We start from the raw sequence: 22,239 nt of genomic DNA, 5'->3' as shown, positions 1-22,239 counted from the left end.
TGTATGTAGGCGAACATTGGGGTCTGGAGTACGTGAGGAAGTCGTGGCCTGCAGTGAAGCATGGTCCGGTGCGACAGACTGGCTATGTGGCGTCCCCGGCCGCTGACACTGGCGTACTGGCCGTTTCACAGCTGCCGCTTGTTGATCGCAGGGCGGCCGCTGAATAGTATCGCCGACCCCGCCGCGCGTTGCATCGCTATTTTCAACTGCCCCGTCATTCTGATCTTCACACTTCCACGCGTCACATCTCCCGCATCCGCACCAGCCATGTCCAGCGACGCAGCCAACGACCCCGAGATCCTCGCTCATGTCCAGCAGTTCTGGGAGGGCCGCAAGCCTAGCAGCCCCATCTACCAGTTCCTGCTCGACGACATAAAGCTGACCTATGCCTCCAAAGGCGTCGTGCGCGCGCAGCTGCCGCTTACCAAGAACCACGTGAACACGCACGGAAGCATCCATGGCTCTGTCTCCGCGACCCTGATAGACTGGGTTGGTGGCATCGCTATCGCAGCTTGGGATAACCGGAGCAAGGCAGGAGTGTCGACAGACATTCACATCTCGTATTTGAGCGGGGCTAAGGATGGTGACACCATTGAAATTGAGGGCAAGGCAGGAAAGGTTGGCGGAACCCTCGCTTTCACCACAGCGACCATCTGGAAGCTTGTCGATGGCAAGCCAGGTCCAATTGTAGCCACTGGATCACACACGAAGTTTATAAAGATATAAACCTCCATATGACACGCCATCTTCTTTGAGATCTCGTCCTGCGCTCCATGGTCGATCGAGCTCACTCGGATCGCGAAGATTGACTGACCCTCTCGCAACTGTTCTGCGCCTAGCCTTACAGCGACGACAGCATGGGTATGTGGGAGGGTCTTACATACTGTAGATGATCTAATATCATGAGTATCGAATCTGTTCGACAGGAGGCTTTTCTGCTATCCCAATATTGAGTCTCAACCTTTGGACATTTTCTGTTGCTTTGCCGAGGATTCCTCCGGAATCTGGATGTGTTGGAGTAAAAGTAATGCCCCAAGCTCCTCGAACAGGTTCAAGATTTCAACACCAGATATCGCTATCGCGAGAGAGGGACACGCGTCGCGTATATTGGCGCCACACTCACGAGCCACACTCGGCCCGTGCCGGCCAATCACAGCACGCTTGAGCCACACATTCAACGCGCCAAGCCTCGCGGTTTCCCCAGACTATGCCACAAACACAAGCAAGAGGGGCTGCAATCTGCGGAGTGCAGCAAGTCAAGGATCATGTGTCTTGAAATCAAGTTCCTGGCGTATGTCATATGGTCAATGGACACTAGCTCTGACGTCGATACTACCATAAACAAAGGTATAGACATGGGAGAATGGACTCCCAATATCTATAAGGACTCCACAGTCCGCGTAGTAAATGCGACGACATACCACTATTATAATCTACCACTTACTCAAGACCAGCTCAATTTGAAGCTTCCACCTACTTCCATCAGGCACATCACACCAAGCACACGCACTCGTAATTCAACACTGAATTCTCCTACAAGGGCGCTCTTGTCAACGAGCACGACCTAACCGATACCGACTGAATAGAGAAGAACTCTTCCTCCTAATCTAGCGCTCAACTCCACACACCACGAACCTAACATGGGCTGCGCATCCTCCCGCCCCCGCCGCTTCGACGGCAGAGGAACATCCTACGTCGACCATCCCCCTAGCAGACACGACATTAGCGGTACGGGAACAAAACATAGTCGACGGAGCGGCAGTGTGGCTGGACCTGGTACAACTGGAACATCCATGGGACACGGTGGCAGACACAGTGGCATGACCACTGGCACTAGCATGGGCCGATCAAGTCGCACAAGTGGAGGTATGAGCAGTGGGATGGGCATGGGTCATTCGAGCCGGTCGGGGGGAGGTCTCGGAGGACTGGTCTCGGGGTTTGGCAGGAGCCGGAGATGTTAGTTAGTCCGGAGTGGCAGACTGTTTTGGCGGGGAGGCATACGAGGGGGTTGGGAGGGGGGAAGAGGGATACGAGGTGATATGGTACTGTACTGGGTGTCTTTAGGTGTCATTACCGTAGTGAGATAGTTATGTTTTCCATTGGTTTGCATGGGTCGGGTAATTTCAGAGATTGGATGCTGAGACTTCAATGTGTAACGGCTGTGCGTCTTCGCTAGGATCAGTTGATTAGGTTGCGAAGTCATCGACCTAAGGAAAAGAAGTGTGACATGCTTGTGTGAGGCCAATGTTTATCATGTTTCGCACTTCTGATCGCTATAAAGCCATGTAGGTACCTGCTAGACCTCATGCCGCATGTATTGAGCCATCCTCAGCTACAACTCGCCACTGTCACCGCGTGATACCACCTAGATGGCGGTATCAAACTGGACCCTCACCCTCTGCTGCACGCCGCCTATCACAGGCCAAGTCTGAACGTCGAACCCATCCTCCGCTAGGCTACCAATGAGATCACTACCAAAGCCCGTCAAGTCCATCATCAGCGTCTGGAAGAACTTCAAGCGCATGAGTTGGTTTATGTGAGGCTTCAGCAGCTCGAGAATAGCCTGGCGTAACATATCGTTCCCATCTATAGTGTTGCGCCAGACGAGAACCAGAGAATCAAGGAAAGAGTTGAGAACCGACGAGACGGGGTCAGCGTCAACATGCTTGTGATCGAAATCGGCGGCACTGTGGGAGAAGTCGGTTGGGTCTCCACCAGAAGGCAGGCCCATGCTGAGGACCATTCCGACGATGTTGATGTACTCTCCGATAGCGTGGTCGCATAGCTTGGCGACGTCGTATTTGTTTCCGACAACGTACGCGTGCACGTGGAGGTCCAGAAGGGTGATGTTCTCGTACTCCAGGCGCATGTTGGGGTTGAAGATGTAGATTCCGTCTTGAATGTACTGGATCATGGCTGCGATGGCGTAGGGGAAGTCGTCGCGGACGCGGATGCAGCGTGTTTGACCTTCCTTTGGTGTTGTTAGCATTCTAGAATATGCTGAGTGCGGAATGAATACTCACAAGGGATGGACCGTCGAGCATCGGTGCAAAGAAACGAGACTCTGTACACAAGAGGTACTTGTTAAGCTTCATGACTTGCTTGCCCTTGTCGAAAGAGATCATGACGTCGTCCCTCTGGATCTCGGAGAAACAGCTTCGTTATGTTAGTATTGTTTGTTCTCACATGCTTTGTATATGGTGTTTGCTTACTATTGAAGATCGCTCGACTGCATGGTGAAGACACTGGTACGGGCAGCATTGATATCGACAGCGGACTGCGACGTCAGATCTGGCCGATACCTGCGAGGCGGGTCTAGCAGTGAAAGAGTCTGGAAGTGAAGCGCACTCGGAGTCAGCGGACCCACGCCTCCGACTGGGTCCTCGAAGACGATGGGGCCGGGCTCGTTGGAATAAGCACCCAAGACCTGATCCAGCGGTGAACTCGAGCCTTGATCTATATCCATGCGGGGGGTGATATAGGTTTGTTCAAAGCCATGGCCGGCGACAGGCAGCTCCGATAGACCACGAAGAGATGAGGTACGTGGAGGAAGCTGAAGACAATGTCGGTAGCCATCGAAGGGCTTGGCAAACTTGTCCTGGGCCGGCAGATATAGTGCCTCGTTCTCTTTGTCGGAACCGAACGAGAATGTAGGCGCGTAGAAGATTTGTGGTGTCGAAGCAGGAGACGAGGCGACGACACTGCGGAGGGCCTTGCGATGCGGATGACTCGAGAGATTTGAGGCACCTTGGAAAGCATTGCCGAAAGCACGTTTGCGATCTTGCTGGTTCATGTCGACGTGCTGTCAATATTGACTGCCGTCAGATCGAGTCGCCTGTGGAGGATAGGTAGGATGGAGATCCTCTCCGAAGAGATTTTCGGTATTTATACACCCATGGAAAGTGGAGTGCGTGAGAAACGAGGTGACCGCGTCGTCGTGAGTGAGAGATTTGATAGTAATCACCCCGGTTCGGTGGTGAACGTGAGCGTTTGTCGAATCCTTACACTCTATTGTTGGGCCAGTGAATTGAGGACAGTGGACGCATCTCCGAGTGAGAAGTGAAAAGTGTAGGCCCACGTAATATCGGAGCTAGTCAACACTGGTAGCGCGCTTGCCTAGCTGTCGAAAGCGGGATACTGGCTCGGCTTCTTTCACTGTTACTGAGAGAGTCGCTACCGGTCGTACACTATTTCCAGCGCGTTGCCATCTCGTCGAACAGGTCCGCTCTGAAGTCCGGTAGCTCATCCATTGACTCGTATACAAGCGCCATGGTTCTACCCGTACCATGTATGAAAGCTTGCACATGGTCGGCGCAGAGCTTAATCGCCACGCTCTTGAGACTCTCTGCATTGGCCGTTCGCTCAGGTGCGTATATAGCACGAATTGCATGCAGTAACTGCTCTTCCTGGCCATCGACTACCAGAACAATTGCCGCGAGGTCCTCGAATTTCTGGAGTGCGAGTGCCTTCAACCCGGCTATCCCGTATCGCTCTGCAAGCATATATACGTCAACATGAGAGCGCAGAGTGACCTCCTCGGGTACGTCAAGATCTGAGCCAGCTAATTGTTCCGTGTAATCCAGTTGGTAACAGTACTGCATCATGGCGGCGACGGCTGCTGGGTTGTCAGCGCTAAGATCAATGATGCCTTTCGGTGATTTCTGCTTGTGTCAGTGCGATCGAGACTAGTGAATTGACTGAACATACTGGCGACATGACAACTGCGCAGACTTTCGAAAACCACCGCGAATGATAGCACATGATTGACCTATCGACGTGGTAGACATCCTGCTTAGATCGTACCACAAGATCAGAGCACTGCCAATCCGCAGCAGGTGGTGAAGTTGAGGTAGCAACGGCCATAGGTGAAGATGGAGTAGGCGTTACGGGAGATGAAGTGGGCAATGCTTCGGCTTGCTTTGGGGAAACTTCCTGGGGTTTGTTCCTCTGTAAGAAGAGCCGGGCTATTGAGCTGTTCGAAATGGTCTTGCGATGCTTAGGACGGCGATTTTGGTTGTTGATTGAAGGAGTGGAAGAGGCTGCAGTAGAGACTGATGCGTTGGAACTGGTGGAAGACGTCCGATGGAGACCGCCAAAGGATGCGTCGGAAGAAGCTATACTGTGTCTTTGCGAAAGCTCATTGCGAACTACGCTGCCTCGCTTGGAGCCATATATAGCAGAAGGATCCAGGCTAGACAAGTAAGCAATTGCGACATTGAACGTCAACATAAACACTCACACATGGCTACTAACGATGACAGGCGTTACAAACATCTCGGTAGTATTTGACAGTTGCAAGGATACCACGTAAAAGCTCGCGCTGCAGGTATCTCTCGAGGCTTACTTGGACTGTGCGGTTATTGCGGTAATGTAAGAGGTCGTAGATGAGACCACGTCCCTGCCGCACCGCTGCTGTATATACGCATTTGCAACACCGCCCTCTGGGCGCTCAGAACTCAAACAACTCATGACCACATGGACAGAAGGGTAAAGCGCAGGAAGAAAATCACCTAGCCTCCGGCACTGATGGGTGCAAAAGAAGCGTTCTGATATGAAACTCGTCAACTGCACCAATGGAAAATGGGAGATATATTAGCCGTAGCCCCAGATGGACCAGGATTATGAGGCTTATCGATAGTGTTTAATACCGGAGGTGCATACTCGTGGAACGAGAACAGCCGAGCGCTGGAGAACTGTGGGGTAGCGGCATGGCATTCTCCAAAGAAGTCAGCAGACTGTAGCTGAAACGGGTGTTGTTCTTTATTTCGCATGGCACCTATCCCAAAAAGACAGGTGCGCGGAAGTTTTTCGCACACGGAAGTGTCCAGCGAACGACGAAGGACCGACCGCGAAGGTTTTGATAAGAACTTTGCTCGATACTGCGACAAGATGAGATCATTGTGAAGTTAAAGGATATGAAAGGACCAGGAAGCATTTACGTCACCTCGAACTTGTCGGATGCGTTCGCATAACACTCTGAGTAGGTTCGGACGACAGCGGTTGTTGCGCGCTGCGATGCGGGTCTGTGGGCGCACTGTGCCCAAGTGTGGCAGATCGCCCCGGTGACCGCTTCCGTGCGCAAATGAGGCTCATCTGGGCAGTGACTATAGTGGCGACTTGAAAAAGAACACTACCTCGCCTCGTCAGAAATACACGTGCATTTCTAAATACACGTTAAGGTTTCGCAATTCGATTGCCGATATTCCCCAGTATTGGCATGGGAAACGCGGCCCACGTGCACGGGTTTTGGTGTCAGTGATGTCATTCCGTGAGAAAAGGGCCGAACGGCAACAGGGAATTCCAATTGGCTCCACACGCTCTTTCGACTCCACAGCGCGTCACAGTTCGCGCGCTTTGTTACAGATACCTTCCCATTGGTAATGGCTTGCGTCTGGAAGCCGCTTACATCTACATCTGCAGATCGTGAAGAGATAGAACGAGGCACATCATAGCAGTGAGATGGGCCAATCACTATCAAGGCATTGTCACCGCCCTCGAGGTCGCCACCACCTTTGACGTCGCACTTCTCCCGATTTGCTATCAAGCCACGGGAGCTCTAACCTAACCCGCACCGGTTGACATGTAGGCCTAGATTGACACCCTCTAAGCGTCATGGAGCGTACTACGCCTAGCTAGTCCGATGATGATGCGTTTTCAACATGGGATTTATGCGAAGCGGCTGGAGGCGTTATCAGTATCCCATATAAGAAGATTCTTCGGCGCCTCTGACGAAAGCTTAATTACACAAACATCTCTCTTCACATATCGATTCCCAAGAAATCGTAATCATGGCTCCAAGCGCAACCAACGACAACCAGAATGGCAGCACTCAGCATGCTCCCACTGGCTCAAAGAATGGCGACCAGTTCCGCAGCTATGCCGACGACCGCAACGCCTCATCAGAGGATGTCATCTACACCACATCCAACGGCGTCCCATACCCTCACCCATACGAGAGCCAAAGAGTAGGCGAGAACGGCCCTCTGCTGCTCCAAGACCACCACCTCGTCGACCTTCTATCACATTTCGACCGTGAGCGTATCCCAGAGCGAGTTGTTCACGCCAAGGGTGCTGGTGCCCATGGTACCTACACAACCACAGAATCGCTTGAGGACTTGTGCATGGCAGACATCTTCAAGCAAGGCAAATCTTGCCCCGTCACCGTCCGATTCTCGACGGTTGGTGGCGAGTCTGGCTCGCACGACTGCGCCCGTGACCCTAGGGGTTTCAGTGTCAAGTTCCGTACCGACGAAGGCAACTGGGATGTAGTTGCGAACAACACTCCTGTCTTCTTCATTAGGGATCCCGCCAAGTTCCCTCACTTCATCGTAAGTCCCTTCGTGATAGTAAGGCCCAAAACAGACGCTAAAGTTCAATACAGCATACTCAAAAACGCGACCCCGCAACCCACCTTACCCACGCGGATGATGCTACTGCCTTCTGGGACTTTGCCTCGCAAAACCCAGAGTCTGCGCATCAGTTCATGATCCTCTTCGGTGACCGTGGTATCCCCGATGGTTACCGCAAGATGCATGGATACCACGGCCACACCCACAAGCTTCAGAACAAGAATGGCGACTGGGTATACTGCCAGTTGCACTTCAAGAGCAAGCAGGGCACTGCCTTCATCACACAAGAAGATTCCTTCAACTACGGCCCTGACTACTCGACCAAGGACCTTTACCAGTCCATCGAGAAGGGTGACTTCCCTGGCTGGGACGTCATGTTCCAGACCATGACCGCGAAGGAGGCTGAGGAGGTCTGGGAGAAGCAGAAGATCAACGTGTTCGACATGACACACGTCTGGCCCCAGAGCCAGTTCCCGCTCCGCAAGGTCGGCGAGTTCTTCTTGAACGAGAACGTGCAGAACTACTTCGCTGAGGTCGAGCAAGTCGCGTTCAACCCCGCACATTTGGTACCAGGTATCGAGCCCAGCGCGGACCCCCTCCTCCAGTCCCGCCTGTTCTCCTACCCCGACACCCACCGCCACCGCATCGGTGCCAACTACCAACAATTGCCGGTCAACTCTCCACGTGTCGCATACCGCATGGGTAACTTCCAGCGAGATGGCAACATGGCGTTCTACAACCAAGGATCGAGACCCAACTATCTCAGCAGCATTCAGCCCATCAGCTTCAAGGAGCGTACCGTCGACCTTGACAAGCTCCACGGCAACTTCACCGGGGAGGCGATCACCTTCCTGTCTGAGATCCGCCCAGAGGACTTCAACGCACCACGCACATTGTGGGAGAAGGTCTTTGACGATGCTGCCAAGGACCGCTGGATCAACAACATCTCTGGCCACATGTCGACTGTCTCCAACAAGGAGATTATCAAGCGCCAGATCGCCATCTTCAGGGAAGTGTCTGAGGACATCGCTTCGCGCCTGGAGAAGGCCACTGGTGTCCAGGGCTACCCCGGTATCGCCAACCTTCGATTCAACGGAACTCACAATGGCATGGCCAAGTCCAAGGACAACAAGGTTGCCAACGGTATGACTGGCATCAGCGCGAAGTATGAGGAGAAGAACAAGACCAACGGTGCACCTGTTCCAGGTACACACAAGGAGATTATCGAGGGCAAGGCTTAAGGCTTTCTGTGGATAGAACGATTTTTGTATATTTAGCGAATGAAGTTTAATACCCTTTCAATAGTGTTGATGTGTTGTTCCCGAGCTTGACTGATCCGCTCCTCTTGTGTTCTCAACTCATACAGCGAAAAAGCTGAAGAGGCCTGCAATCTACAGTATGACAACAATGAGCGAATATGAACATGGGGCGTCGATATGCGCAGTTTCTCCCTTCAGTGAGGTGTTGTGACAGGCGCTCAAGCGGTAATGATGTGTTTCGCGTGAATCAAGGGCCAGTGGCAATGCACGCAGGCGGTGGGACCCCTCGCGCGAAGCGAGCTAGCGCGACTGCCTCATCGGCTGCGGATCACTGGGCAACTTCTGAATCGAAACCTGCCAGCCAGCACCTTGTGCCCCTCACCGATATTCTCCCCAAAGCGCTCGACGTACCCAGATCAAAGTCGCAGATATTTCATCTCGCTCCCTTGTACGCCCCCAAAGTCGTCGACACCCTCTACGCGCACGGATCCGCAATGCTGCTAAGGGTGCAAGGGTCGGATGAGCCCAGGTCACGTGACGGGGACTACGGTTGGCGTGTTGGTCCACCTGGGCAATGGGTTCCATTTCGCGTTCCGCCCGCTAGAGCGTGAGGAGTAAAATCGAGTCCTGGCAGCTCGGTCACTCCCACAGCATTGTCCCGGTCCAGCTCCCCAGACGCCCGCTCCAAGCCATATCATGTTCCTGTCGCACCTCGGCATTCTTTTCCAGTCGTCAATCCATTCCCTTGCCGCGCTCTAAAGCTCGTGGAGCTTTTGGCCCGCTGTCTCCGCACCTGCAGCGTCACCGTTGCGCTCCAGCAGACACCACTGTCGCCGACGAGAGCGTCGTCATTGCGCGATAGCGACGCCCTTGCCATTGACTTGCATCGCTTCCGTCACGTCACGGTCCACTACCGCGTCCTTCTAGTCCTTCCTCCCGCCTCTGACCTCGTTCGGCCGGCCACCCTTCCAAGCGCATCCGACACCACCCAGCTCGCCAGCATCGCCCTCGCCCATATACTGCACTGCTATTGTATTTACCGATAGCGACAGCTACAGGAACAATGTCGCCGCGACGGTCATCGCGGGCTCGCACCACCCAGCCCCCACCCAGCGTCGCAACGCACAGCAACTCCTCATCCTCCGTCTCATCAGCGCGTACCGATCGTGCATCCAGAGTCAATCCCAAACAGACATCGCCGCCAAAGTCGTCGACCCCACACTCGCTCTCCTCGGAAGAGCCCGAAGAAGCGCCTCACGGTGTGCAGCCCGAGCCGCCTCTGACACGCCGACGAACACGCGAGCACGACAATGACGAGGATGAGTCGGCGAAGCTCGACGACGAGCTCGAAGACGACATCGCAGAGGAGGATGAGGTCACCCGATGCGTGTGTGGCTACCAGGAGTACCCGGGCCCGCCATCCGACACTCCCAAGTCCATGTCTGCTCTCGCGGACCCAGATGTCCAAGCCGATGAACTTGGCGGACTGTTCATTCAGTGCGACGTCTGCAAGGTCTGGCAACACGGAGGCTGTGTAGGCATCATGGACGAAGCTGCCAGTCCAGACGAGTATTTCTGCGAGGAGTGCAGGAAGGACCTCCACAAGGTCACAACAAGTCCGAAAGGGTACGTGCTTGTCTTTATCGGCGCTCTCATTTGAGCTTCGTACCCCGCTACGTGTTTCCCTGCCTTTGGTCCCAAGTCCTAGGCTTTCTCCTTTGCGCGACCACTGCTTTACTATTTGCGGAGAGCTAACGAGTTTGCCATTGTAGTCAAAAGTACTCCCGATACCTCCCCGTCTACGACCAACAGCACGGCAAGAACCGCAAATCTTCTGTTTCCAAGGAGTCAGATGGACACCCAGGCAAGGACAAGGATCGCAACAATAGGGCGAGTGTGGATTCCTTTGGCAAGCGTCGGTCGACCATGAACAGTCGAGCTGCCTACGACGAAGACGAGGTGCTCCGCAAGGTACTCGAAGAAAGCAAGCATGAGGGCGGTACAGCCTCAGAGAACGGCAATCGAAAGAAGCGGAGTCGCGACGACAGCGAAGAGTGAGTCTTGCTTGCTGCTCCATGTGCCGCTAGGAACATGTAGCTGACAATCTACAGGACAAAGCCAGAGATCAAACGACAACGGACCGGCTCTCGCTCCCCTAGCAATTCGCCTGTGATAGAATCGGAGGACGATAGTACAAAAGCATCTGCTCCGAAGCAAAAACCTCGCGGTGCTGCAGCAAAGAGTCAACGCGAAAAAGAACAACGCGAGAAGGAGCGCGAAAGTCACCGAAACGACGCCGCGAATCGACGGAAAGGTCGTGCAGAACGAAGAAAGGGAGACGGTATGAATTGTGCTTAGTGGAGTAAGGCTTTGACTGACAGTCGCTAGATACAGAGGAACCCGAGCCCACACCTGCCCCTACCATCGAAGAGCCCGTTATGGCCCCAATAGCGACCGAGCCTACAATCCCCGATACCCCCGTCGCAGAACCTAAGCCTGCGCCTGCCCCACGGAGAGGTGGACGTCCACCACAAAAAGCTCGTGGTCGACTTGGGCGGAATCAGTACTCAAGAGACACCATGCCCGCGACCAATGGCACTTCACCCAAGAACGACATTGCACAATCCCCACAAACAAACATGACAAACGGAGCAAGCAATGGGCATGATAGCAGCGATGGAACAGCTGGGCAGAAACCTACCAAGACGAAAAATTGGCGGCTGCAGAAACTTTCCTGGAATGATATACGAAGGCCAGCTGGAGCTATGCAGAGCTACATAGCTCAACGACAGGTCGAGATGGCTACAGGGGAGAAACATGGAAGCCTCGCTCCGGCAGTCCAACCGGCAAACGGCGAGCCGGCCCAAGAGCAGCAGAAGGACGAGGACACAGACCTGGCGAAGTTCAAGAACTTGAGCACTACCCAGATGATGGACTTCTTGAGTCGGGATCTGGTGCATTGGCAGCAGATGATCACTGAGCCAACGGATAAGTCGCCAAAGTGACACAAGGATCGCACAGCTCTCGATCTCGGCGGCGGCGTACGGCTCACTTGATTTTCTTTTACAAACACGGCGCATTCATCACATGTTGCATGAGCCCAATGGGTATGGCATACCAGCGGCATTTTCTTTATACATTGGCGTTTTCATCGGTTATTTACGGATACCCTCCACTTGGCTTTCGACGCCGGACTACCTGTTGGCGCACTCTCCTTTCACATTACTTCGACGCTGTATGTATCGAAGCTTTTCTTATGTATGTATACTTCGGGTGTAACGAACCACGACTAGGCTAGAGCAATGCTCCCGTCGTCGCATCCTAATGTATACGAAGACGAGATTCTCAAACAACTGCAGTGTCTTTGTCTCATCGTCATGAATTATCCTGTGAATTTGTATCTTGTCCTAACCTACTCTAATCTACTCCGAACTACCCAGCTTAATCTCCAGTACGCCCATGACGGGATTCGCCTTTAACAACTCCAATATCGCCGGGAAGTTCTCATCCGTCACGACAGTGTACTCGGGCCAGATCTTGCCATCCCGCGTCTTGGTATCCCAGTGTATTCTGAACTCTTGGATCGTCTCTTTGGGTCCGTCGGCGGCCTTGTGCTTCGCCATGACTGTGGTTTCAGATGTTAGCGATATCTCCAGGCTATCTGTGAAGCGTTGTTCGACGTACATTCGGCGCAGTTGGGGCTCGAAGAGATTGTAGACGTGATCTGCGCGTTGAGCGACTTCAACGTAATCTTGGAGGACGTGTCGAGCAGGAGGAATTCATGGCGGTTCGAGGGCGGGATCGTGAAGAGGAGGGGGAGGGACATTGTTGCTGTTGTTGTGTTCTTGTTGTCTGGTATGTTTGTTGGTTGGTGTATATACGATAATCTATTCACAATGCGCGTGTGTGGTATGGAATGATGTGGGAAGCTTCACAAGTCGTTATTACCACAAGACTGCGCTTTGCAGGTTTCATAGACTTCCAAGGTTGGATGCGTGGTACATGGATCCCAATTTACGTCATCGGCATGGGTCGCGCTCTGCCGTTGGACGCGTTGCAGCGCGTGGCTGACAGGGGTGTGTTTGCCCCGCTCTTCATCGAATTCTCGTCGTGGGTCTGGATGCGAACTATTGAATCCTGCAGACGCAAAGAAGAACACGCTGCTTTCAACGAGCGTAATTTCCGCGACAGAACTATCTTTGCTACGATGAACTATGCAGGCACTCTCTTGGAAAGCATCATCTATGGATCACGAACGATAATGCAAGCACTTCAATCATCCATGCGAAGTCTATCTACAGCCCCTTAATCTTCTCCTCTAGTGCACGTTTGATAGCTAAAGTCTTGTTAGCAAAATTTTGAACATCAATCAGCCCACGCGATGACTTACCGTTGCAGCTCTCATTAGCATCGCCAAACAACATCTTCGTATTCTCCATGAAGAACATCGGATTGGGCACATCCGCGTATCCACTCGCCATGCCCCTCTTCATAATAACAACCTGCTTGCTCTTCCACGCATGCAGCACCGGCATACCCGCAATGGCACTACCAGGTTCCAGCGCGATGGGATTAACGGTGTCGTTTGCGCCGATAACAAGTGTGACATCTGTCTCCGGGAAGTCGTCATTGATCTCATCCATCTCGAGGACAATGTCGTAGGGGACGGATGCTTCGGCGAGGAGCACGTTGCATTGTCCTGGCATGCGGCCTGCGACTGGGTGAATGGCAAAGCGCACGTTGATGCCTTTCGCACGCAGGCTTTTGACAAAGTCGGCGAGTGCGTACTGCGCTTTCGACACGGCCATGCCATAACCGACGACGATGATGACGTTTTCTGCGTTGACGAGAGCTTCAGCTGTTTCTTCTGATGTGGTCTTGGTTATCTCGCCCTCGACCTTGGTCTGGGATTGGACTGTGGGGGCTATGCCGCCGAAGAGGACGTTGGTGAGGCTTCGGTTCATGGCAACGCACATGATATATGAGAGAATTGAGCCGGATACCCCGATGAGGGCACCTGCAGAGAAAGAGGTGTGAAGTCAGTATATGTCTCACATGCATTTCGTACAGCCAGGACTTACCAACACTTGTTAGGAGTGGGTTATCCAGCATGAATCCCTCGGCTACTAATGCGAACCCGGAATATGCGTTGAGTACTGTGATAACAACTGGCATATCTGCTCCGCCAATTGCAGCAGTGGTCGTGTAGCCTTTGACAAAGGACAGAGCCGCATTGCCAACGAGACATGCAGCGCCAATGAGAGGTGCGCCTGGCGCATAGGTCAAGAAGGCGCCCATGGTTGCTACGTTTGCTCCAAGCAATGTGCTGTTGATGAGATGTCGGCCAGGCAGCGCCAGAGGTTTCGAACTCATCTTCGCAGCTAGCTTGAGAAAAGCGACAATCGATCCGGTAAATGTAACGCCACCGATGAGAACACCAAGGTAGGCTGAAACCATATGAAGGGTGGAGATGTCTCCAGAGTGACCCAGGACGCTACCGATACTCGTGAGTACAGCAGCGAGACCGACGACCGAATGCAGTGCCGCGACCGTCTGGGGCAGCGAGGTAGGCGTGATCCTCCGTCCGATCATTAGACCAGCAACAGTACCCACCGTAGCGAGACCGGCGAACTGGGTGAGAACATCAGAAGAAAAACCGACTGCAGCCAGGGATGCGAGAAAACCTGAGAAAACACCAAGTATGCCCAAGAAATTGCCGCGACGAGCTGCATAGTGGTACGAAGTCAGTAAACGTCTCACATACATTTCGTACAGTCGTGCCTTACCTGTTGTCTGCGACGCAAGTCCTGATAACGAGGTCACGCAGAGAACACTACTGACAAGGTAACCTGCTTGGACCAGACCTGCCATGCCAGTGGAAGCTGCTGCGATGAAACCGCCGCCAAACAGAGCTGCGGGTACTGCATAAAGCCAGGAATACTCTTTGGGATCAGTAGGTCGTCTGAACATATCAAGCATACGCTTGGATATAACGAAACCACCCGAGATGTTAACGAAGGCCAATAGAACCGACAGGGCTCCGAGGGTTTGCGGGATGGTCTCGGGCAGATAGCCGCCACCCATAGCGTACAGGCCACCAACTCCGATGATACCAGAGATGGCGTTCGTTACGCTCATGAGCGGAGAGTGCAAGGCAGGTGCAACGCCCCAGACCACTATCAAGTTGTTAGCTCGAACAGTAGTAATATATCCTAGAACGGCTCTAATCGCTGCGCAGCCAAGGCGTAGTAAGAGAGATACATACTAGTAAGAAGTTAGCAAGATATTCTTAAAACTATTCCTGGCGGCTACTTTACCCTCGGTATCCGATAAGACTGGCTAATGCGAAAGTGAAAAAATTAGACATGAAAACTGGGCCCGTGAATTTGCCCAGAGTGAGAGCAGCAGTCATTCCAGCCGTTACACTAGCTACCTGTCGAGACTGTACTTGCCATGGTGTCAGGGCAACAGCGTTCGCGACTTGATCGGCGGGTGAAGGTGCAGGCTTGGCTTGAACTGGTGGAGGGGCCGGACGTGGAGCTGGAGGAAGAATTTTGCCGTTGTAGGTGACAATGGCTCCGCGAGTGACTTCGTCAGTGAGATCGACATCGTAGTACTTCTCCTTCTTGTCTTTTGGGGTGAGCGAAAGCAGAAATTTGGTGACGTTGTTGGAGTACAGAGTTGACGACTGGGTGGGTAGACGGGATGGAAGATCGGTGTATCCTGCACTCGCGGTCAATGTTGGATCACATGAGGGAGTCACAAAAACATACCTATAACGGATACTCCTTTGTAGTCCACCAGCTTTCCCGGCTGAGTAGCTTCACAATTACCGCCAGCTTCAGCCGCTAGATCCACGATGACGGAGCCGGGTTTCATTGCGCCGAGCATGGCCTTGGTGATAAGCTTCGGTGCGGGCTTGCCTGGGATTAGAGCAGTGGTAATGACGATATCGACCTCTCGGCACTGGTCATAGAATAGTTTCATCTCCGCCTCGATGAACTCCTTGGACATGACTTTGGCATAGCCACCAGCTCCGGAGCCGTCTTCGGCGATGTCGACTTCGATGAACTCTGCACCTAAGGATTGGACCTGCTCACGTGCTGCAGACCTAGTGTCGAAACCACGAACAATGGCACCCATACGTCGAGCCTGGCGCCGACTTTAGTGAGATTGCATGAATCCAGGAAAGTGTTGCACTTACCGTAGCAATCGCGCTGAGTCCGGCGACCCCGGCACCGATTACGAGGACCTTGCAAGGAGGGATCTAGCAACGTTTAGCAGGGGTCTGAACTGGATGAAGTGACGATCACCTTTCCAGCAGCAGTCACTTGGCCAGTCAAGAAGCGACCAAAGGTATTGGAAGCTTCCAGGACGGCTTTGTAACCAGCAATGTTCGCCATTGACGACAGTGCATCGAAAACTTGCGCTCGTGAGATACGCGGGATCATGTCCATTGCGAATGCAGTGGCCTTGCGGGAAGCAATTCGATCAACGGTCGGCTTGTTCTGCATCGGATACAGCATTGAGATGACGGTAGCGCCCTCTCGGATGGCATCCACTTCGCTATCTTTTCCATCGATACTAAGGGCCCGGACCTTGAGCAGGATGTCACTCTCCGAGAAAACATTCCTGCGATCGACTGTCTGCGCGCCAGCTTGCTCAAGCGCTTCATCCGTAAACTGCGCAGCACTTCCAGCTCCACGCTCGATGAGAATGCGCGAGAAGCCTTTCTTGAGTAAAAGTTTCACGTTCTGCAAAATAAGGTTATCAAGTAAGGATGTGTCTCAAACACAGCGAATGTGAGAGGAGACTATACCTGTGGCGTAATCGCGACCCTTCGTTCGCCAGGATAGCTTTCCTTGGGTACTCCAATAGTGAGGTTGGAATAAGGACCTGCGGTGAACGGCGGGGTGCTAGGTAGCTCCTCGTCGTGCGGATCCGATGCCTGCCCGGATACATACCGCGCGACAGCGGTAACCTGCGAGACATGGTGCTGCAGGGACAGCGCGGGTAGGTGCGGGCGGCTAAGTCCCCGAAGGCTTGTTGTAGTCAAAGTATGTTTTGGAGAACGATCACCACGTCCCAGCAGAGGTGTTGCTTTCAGACAAGAGGTGACAGCACACTGCTTCAGCGTAGCAAGTAAGCTGCCCCGCTGCGGGCGAAGGGCAAGCGCCCTACGGCCAGCGAGACAGTTCAGAGAAGGATTCATGCTGTCTCGAATGAAAACGAGCAAAGGGAGAAGCTGGGAACCCGCATCTGTTGGCGATTTCCAAAGTTGTTCCGAAAGAAGGCACGGCTAGCAGCTGAACGAAGGCCAGAATGCAGTGTGAGTGAGCACCACAAGTGCCACGGTTTGCGAGACATGGTGGTACAATAAGGCGGTACCTTTGGGCCGCGTTTCCCTTTCTCGTGTTTGTGTTCTGCCGAATTAAACACGACCGCGCAGCGCTTCCCCGCACTCCTCCACTCTGCCGTGCATGAACCCAGCCCAGGATGCACGAGTCCACGAGATATGTTATAATGGATTTCTCTCCTCTTCATGCGTTCGCGACGGTTTCAAAGCGAAAAAAGGTGCGTCTTGGTTGCTTGACAATAAAGTTTACAATTCAGGACGTTACGGGTCTTTGTTCAGAACGTTGTCCTCTCACGGAAGATGGGTGAAGGTTCCCCGCTCGTGCCAGGCGATCACGCGCTGTGGGGCACAGTTCCGACCGTTTGGTCTATCTTCCGTTCGAAGCGCGCTTGGTGTCTTTGGTTCCGTCCACCACCGCATCCTGTTAGCACCTCGTTCAAGAAAACAAAAACATAACACCCTGAAGCTTACGTTGGCTTCAGATCATTCACTTTGCGTGTGTGCATCTCGATGTAAGCTGCAGACCTGTTTAGGCGAGCGACGCCCACACGTGGAAGGGTCTTCAAATGCACAGGGTTGACTGTTCGAGCTCCGCCGTCAAGATCGTCGTACGATCGATTGGGATCTTTTGAGCAAGCCTAGTAGATGAGTTGATTCGATCGGGACGATACTTCAATAGGCAGAAGAAGACAAGTTCAAAGAGCACATATTGTTACATTACAACTACCAAGATGCTAAAATCATACTAAGGAGTGACTATGCGACGAGCTAATGCTCAATGTAAAGCCAAAGAGTTATTTACAGAAACGAAGAAGAGTATTAGTCATGATATCCACCGTCAACCATCACCATCTCGAATTTTGGTGCGCCCATGCGATGCAGACATAAGTCGTTGTTGTTGTCGGAAGAGCAGCGAGCGTTTACTCGTCGCGCTTGTTCTTGAAGTAAGACCAGCCACCCCAGTTGAAGCTGGCGTTGACATCGACGTCCCAGGTGAAGGACTTTTGGCAGCCCCACTTGGAAGTACCACCGACGCTGATGTCGAGGTTGGCCTGAGTGGCAAGGAACTTCTTGGTGAAGAGACGGCAGTGGGTACCGAAACCCTTGCCGTCCTTCTCGAGGTAAGCAGCCTGGAACTGGACGCAGCCACCCTTGTTCATGCCGAACATGGAGAGCCATGCGCCAATGATGCCGTGCTTGCGGTTGACCTCGTTCTGCTTCTGGGCGTAGGCAGCGCAGAGAGAAGGATCGAAAGGACCGGGGAAAGTAGTCTGACCCATGCAGTAGGGCTGCTGGTTGTGGAGCTTGTGGCCGCAAGATTGGGGCTTGCTGCAAGAAGGAGGAGTAGGAGGGTTGTAGGTGCCCTTGTTGTAACCATTGGAACCGACTAGAAGTAGGGGTACGAAGTCAGTATATGTCTCACATGCATTTCGGACAGGCAGAACTTACCTATCACGACCTCGAATCCATCCTGGCCCTGGCCGACGTTGGTAGCAGACTCCTTCTTGACATCCTGTCCCCAAAGAGTGCACTTGAAGCGGGTAACAGAGTCGGGCTTGTCGCAAGAGCACTGGCGCGGGTTCCACTTGGGGTCACGCTCAATGTAGAGGTTGAAGCCAGTGCAGGTGGAGGTAGAGTCGCACTTGGCGGCGCAAGCAGCAGTGTCATAGCTGGTAAGCTCGTAGTATCCGAGGTAACCGCTGCCCTCTACGGAAGCGCTGAGGTCAACGAAAGAGGAGGTGTAGCCAGATGGCGACTTAGCACTAGTAGCCATCTTGTGGTAGACCTCGTTGTTCTTGAAAGCATCGGCAGTGTCGGGGGTGGTAGGTGGGCCGTAGGCGTTGGGCTGAGCAGCACATGGGTCATCAGGGTTGATGAAACCGCAGTAGGTGCCGACCTCGATCTGGGTAGCACAGGCTGGGTCGGCAGTGAAAGCGAAGGTGTTGGTCCAGCTAACCGGTGTGCACGAAGATGGTGCAAGGTTGGTAGAGGATGGGTTCTCCGCAGGTGCGGCGGTGGGGGCAGGAGCAGGAGCCTTGGTAGGAGCGGGAGCAGGAGGGTTGTTCTGCTGGTTCCAGTTCCACCAGAAAGTAGGGTCGCGTGCCTCGAGCTGGGCACCAACGGTCCTCTTTGCCTGCTGAGCAGTGGCAGCGCCGGTAGCAGCGGCGGCGGCAACGTCCTGAGCCTTGGCCTGGTTGTAGGCCTGCTCACTGACGACGCCTGCCTTGGGGCCCTGAGCGAGGTTGTTGGCCATGGAATCGAATTGGTTGACATCGAATGCCTGAGGAGCAGGAGAAGCGGCCACGAGGGCAGCAGCCCCGAGGAAGAGAGAGTAACGCATATCGAAAGATCGAATAGAAGAGTAGCGAAAGTAGTGTAGGAGATTGTAGTAGTGAAGGACCGATGCTGATGAGCTGATGATGAGTTACTGCCCAGTGTGCCAGAGGGTCTTATATACACAAGAGGCACATAGTCATGCCCTGTCGACCTCGGTGGTTGACTACTGATTTGAGATCGATGTCATGGGTGGAGACGAAAACATGGCCGGTAAGTTCGACCTGTCTTCCTGAAAGAGTTGGCGGCAGTGCCTGGAAACAATAGTCCACCAAACTTTAGCCTAGCTCCGGGTGAACTGTCGTGGTCGCCAACGCCAGGAACGTGCAGCACGCATGCAGGTACCGAGGCCGCCACCAATGAGAGCCCAATGGCAGGCTGAGTCTGGACCTGATAGATGCAAGTCTTATCAGCTCAGCTCGTCGCGAAATGACGTGGTCAAAGGCTTTGCTGTATCTCCCAAGGCCATGGTTTTGCGATGCGATGCTATACGAATCTTCAGGACAGTACTACAGCAAAGATCGACACACCAGAAATGATGCCGCTGCAGGTATCGACGACCCGAGGCTTTGCATCACGGTCAAAGCGAATCGCTAAGCGAAAGCTTAGTTTATTTTTGATCCCGACGTCGTCCCGAAGGGTTCTAAAGGCCCACCTATTCGGTTAGCTTAGAGACTACTGTTGGACATATCAATAGTCCGCCTCCAGGGAAGCAGACTTGCGCGCGCAGAAGTCCCGATCAGCTCATCAGGGGTAGACTGTATGTGTGAACGTTTCAGCGGTGTTGATCTTTTCAGCCTTGCCTAAAGCGACTTCTTTGTTCGTTCCGTCGTTTACTCCCGTTGGGGGATCCTCCGCGATGGATTTCCTCAGATCTTGTGCTAAGCATTGGTACTTGCATCGATTTGCACATGGATGGCACATTGCGAGTAAAGACGCGATCGCTCCGTGATTGCTGAGATGCCACCATTACTATGCTTCTCTGCCCCCGCGGCGATGCGAGGCACGTGAGCGCAGTCGGAATCTGAGTTTCTTCGGCCAGGAGCTAGATTGCTGAGCTAGCCATCTTCATTCTCTGGAGATGTGACGATGTGGATGCTCGCGTAAAGATGCTGTCGATGGACGTCGCAGAGGTCATGCAGGGAGTCGCTGCGTACCGTGGGACTCTCAGGGGCCCGAATCCCCTACCCTCTCTTGGCTGGTGCCCGGCAGATCTCGCGTACCCGCTTGTACACCGGTGTATACGCTGCTCGGCCATCTTTCTGGGCCGAAGACCGGTTCTGACGGTATATGGCGAGTAACCTCATACTGGACCCCTTGTCGTCTTCGCAGTCTGATGTTACGGCCTTGCTCTTCGTCTGCCTGATCAACACTTTGGATGGCGTTTGTGCGTCTCAACACTATCGATAGTCGCTAGATGGGATTTGTTCCCAGGGTCACCCCACGATGCACTGCTGTGCGCTGGCGGGATAATCGACGATCTAGCACAACTGTTGCTAATCCTGTGGTGATGGACTCCAGGAGACAAGGAAAATCCGGTGTGGATCGCTCCGGAACACACGGAGTGGAGACTGCCTAAACGGCTCGGTCGATCTCGCTAGCGCCCTAAGGTTTGGCTAGGCCCTGGCATTGCTCAGCCTCACCACGCTTCTACTCCTACCGCAACTGAGCGTCAACGGCTGCCCTGTCACCATCTCTCAACTAAGTCCGTCTGCGTTCCTCAGCTGTCTTGCAAATGCTCTAGCCCCTCAGTGTCGTCTGTGGCTTGACGTCAGGCATGTCCCGCCATCTTGGCTTGCGCCTCCGCCACGACTTTGTCATCGAATATGTCGGATTAATCGCGGGGTACCAAACACATGCTCACAAATAACTCAGCGACTCATGCTGTAGGTCAGCTCACTTGTTCAGCTGGAACTAGGCTTCTGCAGAGTCTGAATCAAAAACGCCACCGCAAATAGACCAACTCACTCTCGGTATCGCGAATGCGAAACGTAAACAAGCCGAGCGCATGAGCCACTTAGGCCTCCTGAGCCACACCTCGGCCGGAGGAATCTCTATACGGTGTCGCTGCCGAGATCCGCCTAGCCACTGATGACGGCGAAGGGGTCTCCTTCGGACTTAACAAACCGTAGCGCCCATTGCTCAGCGCAACAGCGAGGATGTACTCCCTCTCCCACGCGTAATGATCGACGCCCCGGAGCGCATTGTCGTCATCTGTTTGGTAGATGAGATCGCAGGATCTGGGTACTGGGTACATCCCAAAAAACACAAGCTCTCACATAGTGGGAGATTTCCTCGGGTTCCAGAGCTGGGCTGCGAAGGGTTGCCTCGTCGTCTCGTTCATTTCGCCTCAATACATGCGTAAGGGCTTGTTGCAATTTCCGACTTCGATCGAGTATGGCAAAGACAAGCTTACCAACGATGTAGCTGTGGAGTACACTACTATAACGTCCCCTCAGCTTGCGTCTTTGGTGTTCCATGGAGACAACCTACTTGTTCACTGACCTTGAAAAGCTGGCACGTGGATGCATGACAGTGTTCGCATACAAGGCGAACCGTTCTCTTGATCACTCCGGGCACTTCCGTGTCTCCTGGTGTGGCAGGCCTTCTTGCTATGATCTATGAAGAGCGTACTGCGAGCGACTACAGAGCTTCGTGGGCGATCCAGACCTCCAACATGTCTTCCTGTCTTGTGCGGATGAGCCAATTGATCAGCACGGCGTGGAATTGTCTTCGCGAGACTCTACCAAACACATGAGCTGAACAGAACGGCAGCATCAACAAGTCTTGTGATTCCGTATATCGAATTATCCGGAGGCGTGAACGTTACCCAAACCGAGATTTGAGGCGAACAGAACCCCCGACGGATCGATTAATGTACATTCATATGCGAGGAAATTGGGACAAGCCAAAACGAGTGGAGATGGTTTTACTCTACTTG

The 22,239-nt window shown here is 53.4% G+C and overlaps 9 protein-coding genes across 9 annotated transcripts; 3 read left to right on the top strand and 6 right to left on the bottom strand.

The window, feature by feature from the left end:
* Positions 1 to 267: 267 nt before the first annotated feature.
* J4E84_007821 (uncharacterized protein) lies at positions 268 to 726 on the top strand (the record flags this gene model as incomplete). Its single annotated transcript, XM_049390400.1, has 1 exon — positions 268 to 726. One exon carries the CDS (start codon positions 268 to 270, stop codon positions 724 to 726), a length of 459 nt encoding a protein of 152 aa, XP_049241860.1.
* A 1,639-nt stretch (positions 727 to 2,365) lies between these two features.
* J4E84_007820 (uncharacterized protein) lies at positions 2,366 to 3,793 on the bottom strand (the record flags this gene model as incomplete). Its single annotated transcript, XM_049390399.1, has 3 exons — positions 2,366 to 2,971; positions 3,024 to 3,156; positions 3,213 to 3,793. 3 exons carry the CDS (start codon positions 3,791 to 3,793, stop codon positions 2,366 to 2,368), a joined length of 1,320 nt encoding a protein of 439 aa, XP_049241859.1.
* A 394-nt stretch (positions 3,794 to 4,187) lies between these two features.
* Positions 4,188 to 4,716, bottom strand: J4E84_007819 (uncharacterized protein; the record flags this gene model as incomplete). Its single annotated transcript, XM_049390398.1, has 2 exons — positions 4,188 to 4,661; positions 4,708 to 4,716. 2 exons carry the CDS (start codon positions 4,714 to 4,716, stop codon positions 4,188 to 4,190), a joined length of 483 nt encoding a protein of 160 aa, XP_049241858.1.
* A 2,072-nt stretch (positions 4,717 to 6,788) lies between these two features.
* J4E84_007818 (uncharacterized protein) lies at positions 6,789 to 8,590 on the top strand (the record flags this gene model as incomplete). Its single annotated transcript, XM_049390397.1, has 2 exons — positions 6,789 to 7,328; positions 7,382 to 8,590. The coding sequence occupies 2 exons, from the start codon at positions 6,789 to 6,791 to the stop codon at positions 8,588 to 8,590; spliced, it is 1,749 nt and encodes a 582-aa protein (XP_049241857.1).
* A 1,081-nt stretch (positions 8,591 to 9,671) lies between these two features.
* On the top strand, positions 9,672 to 11,613 carry J4E84_007817 (uncharacterized protein; the record flags this gene model as incomplete). The annotated part of the gene is made up of 4 exons (XM_049390396.1): positions 9,672 to 10,234; positions 10,381 to 10,662; positions 10,720 to 10,949; positions 10,997 to 11,613. 4 exons carry the CDS (start codon positions 9,672 to 9,674, stop codon positions 11,611 to 11,613), a joined length of 1,692 nt encoding a protein of 563 aa, XP_049241856.1.
* A 417-nt stretch (positions 11,614 to 12,030) lies between these two features.
* On the bottom strand, positions 12,031 to 12,434 carry J4E84_007816 (uncharacterized protein; the record flags this gene model as incomplete). The annotated part of the gene is made up of 2 exons (XM_049390395.1): positions 12,031 to 12,233; positions 12,293 to 12,434. The coding sequence occupies 2 exons, from the start codon at positions 12,432 to 12,434 to the stop codon at positions 12,031 to 12,033; spliced, it is 345 nt and encodes a 114-aa protein (XP_049241855.1).
* A 469-nt stretch (positions 12,435 to 12,903) lies between these two features.
* Positions 12,904 to 14,746, bottom strand: J4E84_007815 (uncharacterized protein; the record flags this gene model as incomplete). Its single annotated transcript, XM_049390394.1, has 4 exons — positions 12,904 to 12,944; positions 12,999 to 13,625; positions 13,690 to 14,334; positions 14,395 to 14,746. The coding sequence occupies 4 exons, from the start codon at positions 14,744 to 14,746 to the stop codon at positions 12,904 to 12,906; spliced, it is 1,665 nt and encodes a 554-aa protein (XP_049241854.1).
* Positions 14,747 to 14,820: 74 nt separating this feature from the next.
* On the bottom strand, positions 14,821 to 16,600 carry J4E84_007814 (uncharacterized protein; the record flags this gene model as incomplete). Its single annotated transcript, XM_049390393.1, has 7 exons — positions 14,821 to 14,872; positions 14,974 to 15,331; positions 15,382 to 15,760; positions 15,813 to 15,875; positions 15,922 to 16,362; positions 16,428 to 16,504; positions 16,573 to 16,600. The coding sequence occupies 7 exons, from the start codon at positions 16,598 to 16,600 to the stop codon at positions 14,821 to 14,823; spliced, it is 1,398 nt and encodes a 465-aa protein (XP_049241853.1).
* A 1,284-nt stretch (positions 16,601 to 17,884) lies between these two features.
* J4E84_007813 (uncharacterized protein) lies at positions 17,885 to 19,305 on the bottom strand (the record flags this gene model as incomplete). The annotated part of the gene is made up of 2 exons (XM_049390392.1): positions 17,885 to 18,351; positions 18,414 to 19,305. 2 exons carry the CDS (start codon positions 19,303 to 19,305, stop codon positions 17,885 to 17,887), a joined length of 1,359 nt encoding a protein of 452 aa, XP_049241852.1.
* Positions 19,306 to 22,239: the final 2,934 nt, after the last annotated feature.

This window comes from Alternaria hordeiaustralica, assembly GCF_023758085.1.
Source record: "Alternaria hordeiaustralica strain BMP 2776 chromosome Unknown scaffold_18, whole genome shotgun sequence".
NCBI lineage: Eukaryota > Fungi > Ascomycota > Dothideomycetes > Pleosporales > Pleosporaceae > Alternaria > Alternaria hordeiaustralica.
This window is presented reverse-complemented; position numbering and strand designations above follow the sequence as displayed.